Source organism: Pan troglodytes, chromosome 18, assembly GCF_028858775.2.
Source record: "Pan troglodytes isolate AG18354 chromosome 18, NHGRI_mPanTro3-v2.0_pri, whole genome shotgun sequence".
Taxonomy (NCBI): domain Eukaryota; kingdom Metazoa; phylum Chordata; class Mammalia; order Primates; family Hominidae; genus Pan; species Pan troglodytes.
In genome coordinates this window covers 3,457,643-3,467,416 of record NC_072416.2, presented here as the reverse complement: position 1 = coordinate 3,467,416, position 9,774 = coordinate 3,457,643, and the positions used below count along the sequence as shown (strand labels likewise).

Here is a 9,774-nt window from a genome sequence, read left to right as displayed (position 1 = left end):
CCAGTATGTGAGACGACAGGCATGCACCAGCACCACTGGATAATTTTTGTAGATTGTGTAGAGACAGGGTCTTACTATGTTGCCCAGGCTGGCCTCAAACCCCCGAGCTCAAGCTCTCTGCCCGCCTCAGCCTCAGCAGTTGCTGGGATTATAGGTATGAACCATTGCACCTGGCACCTGGCCCTGACGGTATCCTTGTGAGCCCTCCTCAAACCACACTACGTGATCACACCCGTTTCCCAGGATGGGGACAGAGCCCTGGGAAGCATGGGTTGAGGAGTGGGAACCACAGAAGGCTGGTGAGCAGCAGAGGGACATGAACAGATTTGTGTTTGGGATAAAATGGGGCTGGAAGTGGAGGTGGGGTTGGGAGTATGGAGGGAGACGTAGCCAGAGGCGGGGGCTGCTGTGGCCGAGCCAGGGTGGGGACAGAAGAGAATGAACCCAGGAGGTTGACTCCACCTAACAGCCTGCCAGGGGCCCTGGGTGGCTCCTGCCACCCACAGGAGTGCAGAGCCCGAGGTGGCTCCAGGCCTCCACGGGGCAGCGTGGCCAGCGCCCGCCTCTGCTGCACCCACAGGGGTTGCTCGTGCTGCCAAGACCCAGCCTTGGGAGGGCAGAGGGGCCCGTCCTAGGGGCAGTGTTCCCCCAGACTGCCTCCCTGAGACCCCACAGCTGGTCCCACTCCCCGTCCCCACCCCACCCACTCTCTTGGGGTCTCGTCTGGTGGGAAGAAACGGCTTCCCCGGGGCCCTGGGCCAGTGGCTGCTTCTGGGGGCCCCATGGCTGCCGGTCGCCTCTGCCCCCTTCCCTCCCCAGGAGGCCTTCCGGGTCCCTCCACAGACCCCCACATCCCGTCCCAGGGCACCCCTGCTGATGGGGCTGGGCTGGGATGAGGGTCGGCCTGCCGGGGTCTGTCAGCATCCACGACGGCCCGGCCGCAGTTTCCCTCACTGTGGAGCTAACGACACCTCCTCCTGCCTGTGGGGGCCGCTTCTCCTTGGCCCCGTCTTCCCCACACCCGCTCTGCCAGGCAAACAGATCCCTCCCGCCCTCCTCATCCTGCCCGGGCCTGTTTCCTGAGCAAGGTCACTGGAGTTGCTGGAGCCCAGAGCCAATAAAACCCAGTGATGCGCGCGGGCCGGGAAGCCACCCCGCCCAGGATGTTTGCTCCGCGCCGCACCCCCCACCCCCACCGGGTTCTCCGGTGGCCTGCAAGGGGTCTCGGCATTGCGGCCCCTGCCACCCACAGGCCCCCACTGCCCCAGGAGGTGAGGATGTAGGGGTCCAGGGCCCATGCTCCTTCCAGACACTCACCTGACCCCACCCGGCCTTTCATGCTGGTGCCCTGGGGGCATCCAGGCCTTGTCCTCTTCCCCCTGGCTCTGCCCAGCCTGGTCCATGGGCTGCCTGGGACCTCCCCAGACATCTTCAGCCCTCTCAGCCCACTGAGGCCATCAGACCCCGGGGCCTTGTCCTCCCACATGCTCCAAGCAGGAACCAGCCAGGTGCCACTGCCCCCTTCTCCAGGCCTGGACAGGGGCTGCCTCTGCCTCGTGAGCACCCCTGGGGCCCCGGCCCCGGGCCAGGCCGCTGCGTGTTCTCCTGAATGACTCACAGCCTCCGCACACTCCCTGTGTATGCCTCTTCCCGCCTCTCATCCAGTCTCCTCTCTCAAGCTGGAGTGAGCGCAGCTTCGTCCTTCCCTGGGGCAGCATGGGGGCAGAACTTGAGGGGCCGGGATCTGCTCCTCTCTCTGAATTGACCCCCACAGCTAACCCCCCTGTGCCCCTTTGCCTCTGAGCCCTCCCATAGGCTGTTCCCTCTGCCTGGAATGCTCTTCCAGTTCAACCTTGATCCCACGACCCAGCCCCATGCTGGTGCCCTGCAGGTGTGTTTGTCCGATGGAGATACATGTTCAGGGCTCAGCCAGCCCACGGGGTCAAGGGCAGTAAGTCGCAGGCCCAGCTGTGGGGCTGCCGTCATAAGCCCACCGTCCCCAGAAGGTCAGCATGACAGGGTCCTGGGGGGGTCAGGGGAAGAGGAGGCCGTGCGTGGCAGGTCTGGTTTGTGGGGAGGGTGTGCACCTGATGGGGACGAGGCTATGACCAAAGGCACAGATGTGGGCTGTGGGTGGCCGGGACCAGACTGGGGAGCTCGGCAGGGCCATGAGGCTGGGGCCTGGGATGGACAGGGACCGGAGTCCTGGGGGCTTCAGGCTGGACGAGGCGGGGAGCAGGGTGGCCCGAGGCTTGTGGCCGGGTTGAATGGGCTGGGGGTCAAGGGCGTCTTCACCCGAGAGTGAGGGCGCTGGCGCCTCTGTCTGCCCCTCATGGCTGCCGGCCCTGCAGGGAAAGCGCCTGGTGTCAAATCAATTGGAGAAATTGATCTTGGCAGGGATTTCCGAGCCATCCGCTCGGTCCCCAAAGCCTTCTGGGAGGATGAACATGGCACCCAAATCCCTGGGGAGGCAGGTCGAGGGGGGTGCTGCGGTGTGAACGGGCCTCGGTTTCCCCCAGTGCACCCTGGATGCACCCCTCTTTGGTGACTCAAGAGGCAGAGATTTGTGGACCCCCTGCAGAAGCCCACCCTGCCCCACCCAGAGCTGTCAAGAAGCCGTGAGGGGCAGCTCCAGCCTAAGACCCCAGGCAGCTTCCATCATTTTTCACCCTGTTCACGAATTCCACGCCTCCCGCTTCCTGCTGGGCGTTTGGCCGCCTCCGTCCCGGCCTTGTCTGGCTCAGCGGGGCTGGGGCCGGGGGCGGGCCCTGTGTCGGGCCTCGGGGGAGCCCAGGCTCCGCTCACTCTGCGCTGGCTGCACTCGGCTCCAGGGACAATATTTGCTCGGGGAAAGAATCAAACATTTATCCTCGCATTTATTCAGGGGAGCAGTTGTCAAACACGCGTGCCCTCACTGCTCGGATGTGTCCCAGGCCTGGCCTCAGCCTGGGCCTTTCTCCTGCCAGGATCTGTGCCCACTCAGCCGCTCCCTGTGCCCTCCGGGAGGTTGAGGTCCTGCTCTGGGCAGACGGCGGGAGCACGGGTCGGGGCCAGTGCTGGGCAGGGCAGAGGGGTCCCTGGGGCCGAGTGATGCCACACCCTGGTCCTTCTCCTTCCAGCCTCAGAGCAAGGCCAAGGTGCCCCAGAGACCCCAGCAAGGCTCTCTGGGCCCACGTTCTGGGCCTGGGGTGCCAGGAAAAGCTGGTGTTTGGGGTGGGGGAGGTGGGACAATTCTAGGTGGGGGGCGGCGGGATTCCCAGGGCCTGCCATTTGCGTCACCCGCGCGGCCGCCGCCTCTCAGCAGTGCTGTCTGCTGTGGCCTGGGGAGCAGCTCCCCGCTGCGCCTGGATGACCGTCCTCTGCTCCTGTCCCCGTTCCCTGTCCCGGGCCAGAGCCCCTGCCCCAAAGCAGAAGAGACGGCCGCAGGTTCCCTGTCCTCTCCAAGCCCCGACCCTCAGGTCCTCCTGCAGCAGGAGCACCTCTCCCTAGTGCCCTCAGGCACCCCACACTGGACCCCTCCCGACAGAGCCAATCTCAGCACGGCACAGCCATCTGCACCCCCAGCAGCCTGGAGGGCTGCAGCCTCCACCCCAACCTCAGACCCCGGCTCTCCTCTGCACCAGCCGCCTCCCCACCTCACCCCTGGCTAGGCCAGCGCCCAAGCCCCCACACTCCCCTCTCTGAGACAGCAACTGTCGCCCGCAGCCTCCCATGGGGGGTGTCGGACAGCAGCATGGGGCCCCCAGGACAGGCGTGACCCTGGCTGACCAGGGGCTGCCCAGCCACACTCCCCTTACACCTGCATCCCCAGAGTCCACACAGTGCAGGGCAAGCGAGGGGCTGAGGCCCTGGCCAGGGACTCCGGGGACCTGAGTCAAGTGCTTTCGGGTGTCTGTAACTTAGCGGAGCAGCCTTGGACGGGGACCCGGTGGCTCGGAGCTGACATGCAGCTGGTGGGCCGGGCAGGTCAGCTCCGCAGTCAGGAAGACCCTCTTGCCTGGCCGGCCTTCTGGAAAAGTCGCTCCCCAGAGGGAAGGCCGGCATGGGCTGGGGCCGGATGGAGGGTGAGGCGGCCCTGAGCACTTGCACGGCACGGCGGAGCCCCCCACCGGTCTGGCCACCTCCCCTACCTCCCGGGATCCCCCGCCGTGTGGCAGACGGCTAGAAGGGGCGGTCGGTCACAGTGGGGAACCTACTGCCCTGTGTCCACCCCAGCCTGGCTTCAGCCAGCTCTGTCCTCACACCACCGCCGGGGAGCATCCTGACTGGCAGGTCATGGGTGGGGGTCACCGCAGTGCAACCTCCGCTCCTGAGGGTGACACGGGGCCGCCCACCCACCGCCTGCAGTCTCACAGCTTGCTGGTCTGCATAAGCCCGTTGGCTTCGGCGCGGTGCGCGGGCGGCGTGGCCTCCTGCTGCTGCCGGCTCCTGTCTGGTCGCGGCTCCGTGGCATCAGCGTCCTTGGCACCAGAGCCCTTGCGGAGGCACAGAACCTTCTGGAAGCTCTGGCGGAAGTTGTCAGAGAGGAAGCCGTAGAGGACGGGGTTGGCGCAGCTGTTGGCGTAGGAGAGGATGACCACGAAGAAGTAGAGGCCGGCGGAGGCGGGCTCCTGGGGCAGCGCCACGGCCAGGTTGACGATGTTGACGGTGAAGAAGGGCAGCCAACATCCCGCAAACACCAGCACCACCACCAACACCATGCGCGTCACCTTCCGCTCCGAGCGCCGCCGCACGCAGCCCACGCGCACGCCCGCCGCCCTCACCTTCACCACAATGAGCAGGTAGCACAGGCAGATGACCAGCAGCGGTGCGAAGAAGCCCAGCACGGCCGTGTAGATGATGAAGACGGCGCCCCACAGCCCCACGGGCTCCGGCCAGCTGGCGTTGCAGGTACCGCCCTCCTGCACGTCCGCGAACACCAGGAGCGGCAGCGACATGCACAGAGACAGGACCCAGGCTGCGGCGCTCGCCAGCTTGGCCACACGCGGGCGGCGCCAGCGGGCGGAGCTCAGCGGGTGCACCACCGCCAGGTAGCGGTCCACGCTCATGACTGTCAGGCAGAAGACACTGGTGAACTGGTTGACGCCGTCCAGCGTCATGACCAGGCGGCACAGGACGGGGCCGAAGGGCCAGAAGGACGCGGCGTTCTGCGTGGCCAGGAAAGGCAGCCCCAGCATGTACAGGACGTCGGCCACTGCCAGGTTGAGAATGTAGATGTTGGTGACGGTCTTCATCTTGGCGAAGCGCAGCACCACGTAGATGACCAGCGTGTTCCCGCCCAGCCCGGCCGCACACACCAGCAGGTACAGCACGGGCACCAGCACCGCCCAGGCCCCCGCCGAGGGCGCCGGCCCCACCAGCGTCCTGTTGTCACCGCCTCCAGAGGCAGCCCCCGGGGAGGAGGCGTTCCAGCTGGGCGTGGAGGCTGGGAACAGGGGCTCCATGGCGGCAGCCCCGGGGTGCGTCGGGCTCTGCAAGAGAAGAAGGGAGGACGCCAGGGTGGTGAGTCCCTGAACCGGCACATGCAGGCATTCCTTCCTCCTGGGCCCCAGCCCCGCCTGCCAGGAGGCGCGGGATCACCGGGTAAACACGATTAGTCATGTTTAGCTTGGCCGGGAATCACATTAAGCAAATTGTTTGGAAAATAAGCCAGGAGAGGAAGGAGCGGCGGGCAGGTGGCCCCGGGAGCCCAGACGGACGGCTGCTGTCGATATGGCGACAGCTGCCCTGTGGCCGCCCCTGCACCCAGATGGCGCCTGGCCTGGCTGCAGCATCCTGGAGTCTGAGGCCAGCACCTGCGTCTCCCTGAAGCCCCTCAGAGCCTGCACTGCAGTGCTGCTGCCCTCGTCTACCAGGTAAGGGGCTGAGGCCCAGCGGGCGGCCCCTCCCGGGACACACAGGGAGAGGTGGCAGTGGAGAGAAATGGGGCCGGTGGTCGGCCCCCTGTCCGCCTGGGATGAATGGCACCTGGCTAGGACGACCAGAGAAGTGGCTGGACGTGGTGTCACCACCGCAGCCTCGAGGGACTTTCACCGGGGTGCCCGCTGCCCGTCGGCCCCGAACCTCTCTCCAGGCCAGCGCAGGGACCGTCACCCCCACAGCAATGACAGACATCTGTAAACCCAGGCGGGGGCACAGCACAGGGCCAGAGAGACACCACCCACCCCACGGGGCGGCTGCAGAGAAGCAAACACACAAACCACACAGAGTGGTCACACGGAGCCCCAGGAGTCACACAGGGCGAAGGAGGGGGGACTGCGGGTGGGGGCTGCACACCCTGCAGCCCGGAGGAGAAGCCGCGGTGGGGGGTGTGGGCAGGTCAGAGGCATAGCGTGTGGGGGCTGCAGCCACCTGACACTGCCCAGTCCCATCGGAGCTTTGAGCCCCCTCCCAGGCCCTGGAACCCCCCACTGTGGCCCAGAGAGAGAACAGGGGAGACTTGGGGGAGGGGAGGGAGGGGTGTCCATGGAGAAGGGTGGGCTGGGAATGGTGACGTCTGTGGGTTCAAGGCCATGGGCACGTGTGTACCTCGTATATTGTTTTTGTATTTTTCTGCGTGTTTGAAATCATTCATAAAAATGATACTCCGGCTGGGTGCAGTGGCTCAAGCCCGTCATCCCAGCACTGTGGGAGGCCGAGGCGGGTGGATCACCTGAGGACAGGAGTTCAAGACCAGCCTGGGCAACATGGTGAGACCCCGTCTCTACAAAAAATACAAAAATTAGCCAAGTGTGGTGGCGGGCGCCTGTAGTCCCAGCCACTGAGGAGGCTCAGTCAGGAGGATCATTTGAGCCCAGGAGGTTGAGGCTGCAGTGAGCTGTGATTGCACCACTGCACGCCAGCCTGGGTGACTGAGCAAGACCCTGTCTCAAAAAGAAGATCAATGCCTCCCCTGACGAGTGGGGCGGAGGAAGTCCGGATGTTTGGGTTGACCCTGGAGCTGTGTGACTCTGGGGGTGGCCAGCAGAGAATCAAAGTGCCCCCTAGGATCCAGACCAGGGACAAGCCCCTCCCTGGGGGACCTCGGCCTGAGCAGGGGTGGAGCCGGCTGTGGTGACCTCAGCATGTGCCGTCTGGAGCCCTGGGGCTGCTCAGCTGACCGGCCCTGACCCCGGAGGCACCTCAGAGCACAGGACCACCCCAGCAGCTGCCAGGAAAGGCCACAGTCCTGGCTGGGGGCTGTGGGGCTGGGCCAAGGCCACTGAAATCTGGTAGACAAGGAAAGGAGAGCTGGGGACGGGGGAGCCCAGAACACAAGGCTGACAGCACAAAGAGAAAGCCCTCTGTCCCCAACAAACCTAGAAATCAACATCCCCAAGCTCGCGTGGCCCAAACACACTAAGAAATACGACTCAGAAAATCAACAGGGCCAGTGGACCCGTGGATCCATCTCAGGGAGATAAAAATAACGAGCAAACAGGTACGCTTAGGCTATGTTTAAATATGTGCAAGATCCACAGAGACAGCATGGATAAAATGTTAGGAAATACATTTGGCTTCTGTCTAAGGAGTAAAATGAACAGGCATCTATTTTTAAAAATTACAAATCCTGGATGTAAAAAATACAATCATTTAAGTGGAAAAAAAACACTACAAAAGTGGTCAGAACCAACTCCAGTGTGGACAGCACTGAAGAGAGAATTGGTGAATGGGAAGAGGGTTGAAAGAGTCACTGGAGCAGGGTGCTGGCACAAGGTCCAGAGAGGGCTCTGTGGGGTGGGCAGGGGGAGAGCATGGCTGGGCTCCCCCAGAACTGGCGACAGGATCCCGTCTAGGAGCGCACCTGTCCCAAGCAGCATAAAGGAATGAAAGAGCATCCCCATCAAGCTGCGGCATCTGGGCAGGGACGCCAGCCAGAGAGACACCAGCCAGAGAGACAGGATGGATTCCCACAGGCAGGAGCCAGAGTGCAGCAGAATCCTCAGCAGGGACGGAGCAGTGGCCTCCACGCAGACCCCGGGGGTGGGAGAAGAGGGGAGGTGGGGAGGGAGAGAGAAAGACAGGGTGTGGGGAGAGAGGGAGGGAGAGGGAGAGGGAGGGGGTGGCAGGGAGGGAGAGAGAAAGATAGAGTATGGGGGAGAGGGAGGGGGAGGCGGGGAGGGAGAGAGAAAGACAGGGTAGGGGGAGAGAGAGAGAAGGGAGAAGGAGAGGGATGGGGAGGCGGGGAGGAGAGAGGGAGGGAGAGGGAGGGGGAGGGGAGGAGAGAGGGAGAGAGGGAGGGAAAGGGAGGGGGAGGTGAGGGGGGAGGGAGAGGGAGGGGGAGGTGGGGAGGGAGAGAGAAAGGGTGGGGGGAGAGGGAGGGGGAGGCAGGGAGGGAGAGAGAAAGGGTATGGGGGAGAGGGAGGGGGAGGCGGGGAGGGAGAGAGAAAGACAGGGTATGGGGGAGAGGGAGGGGGAGGCGGGGAGGGAGAGAGAAAGACAGGGTATGGGGGGAGAGGGAGGGGGAGGCAGGGAGGGAGAGAGAAAGACAGGGTATGGGGGAGAGGGAGGGGGAGGCGGGGAGGGAGAGAGAAAGGGTGTGGGGAGAGAGAGAGGGAGAGGGAGGGGGAGGCGGGGAGGGAGAGAGAAAGGGTGTGGGGAGAGAGAGAGGGAGAGGGAGGGGGAGGCGGGGAGGGAGAGAGAAAGACAGGGTAGGGGGAGAGAGAGAGGAGGGAGAGGGAGAGGGATGGGGAGGCAGGGAGGAGAGACGAGGGAAAGGGAGGGGGAGGGGAGGGGGGAGGGAGGGGGAGGGGAGGGGGGAGAAAGGGAGGGGGAGGTGGGGAGGGAGAGAGAAAGACAGGGTGGGGGGAGAGAGGGAGGGAGGGAGAGGGAGAGGGAGGGGAAGAGGCCTGTGGCTCTCCGCTCCCCAGGGACCAGCACGGAAATCCAACACGCCATGTTTGCGGCTCCCTCTGGCTGCCTGTGGAGCATGCATTCTGGAAGGACAGTGGTCTGGAGACAGCCCGCGGGCTGTGTGGGAGTCCAGGTGGATGGGATGGCGGCCCAGGTGCAGAGGCCTCTGAGCGGCAGCCCTCCCTGGGGAGGCACTTTCGGCCCATTCCTCCATACCATTGGTAGCAAGGAGGCCAGGTGGAGGGGACAGAGGAGCCACCGATGGTGGGACAGGGAGAGGGCGGCTGTCGGGCTCCGGTCCATCTCCAACACAGGCCCTGGGTCCCCAGCACATGTGGTTCCCAAATGCCTGTTTGATTTTTTGTTTTCGAGATGGGGTCTTGCTCTGTTGCCCGAGCTGGATTGCAGTGGTGCTGTGATCACAGCTCACTGCAGCCTCGACCTGTGCTCAAGCGATCCTCCTGCCTCAGCCTCCCTGTCTTTGTAGATTCTTAGCTTCAGAGGAGCCTCAGGGTTCCTCCAAGGCCACTCCCATGCCCAGAGCCCAGCAAGGGGCTCCACAGGCTGCCAGGTCCCCGGCTCTGCGGCCCCCAGTGCTCCACCTCCGGAGTTAGACTTCAGAGCAGCAAAGGACACAAATAGACCATTATTGCTGTACCTGACTCTTGGAACATAATTCTGCAAGAGCCGTTATTTGGAAGCAGTCATTCTCTGAATCATAAAATTACACACTCACGGGGAATTGTCCCGGTGGCCCTGTCCCTTGTGGGTGGGGGATTCACTGGAGGGGGGAGCCAGCAGTAGGAGCTTTCTGATCCCGAGCCCTCGGCCACGAAGGGATCTGCTCAGCCTGACATGGCACTGGGAGCGACCCCGGCCCCTGCCCACTCCCCACACGGGCTGCGTGGTCTGGGGTAAGTCACAGGCTTCTCTGAGCCCAGC

The 9,774-nt window shown here is 64.1% G+C and overlaps 1 protein-coding gene across 1 annotated transcript; it reads right to left on the bottom strand.

Annotated features, from left to right (window-relative positions):
* Positions 1-2,817: 2,817 nt before the first annotated feature.
* SSTR5 (somatostatin receptor 5) lies at positions 2,818-5,487 on the bottom strand. The gene has a single exon (XM_003314898.5). The coding sequence runs from the start codon at positions 5,442-5,444 to the stop codon at positions 4,350-4,352; it is 1,095 nt and encodes a 364-aa protein (XP_003314946.3). The 5' UTR covers positions 5,445-5,487; the 3' UTR covers positions 2,818-4,349.
* Between the last annotated feature and the right edge of the window lie 4,287 nt (positions 5,488-9,774).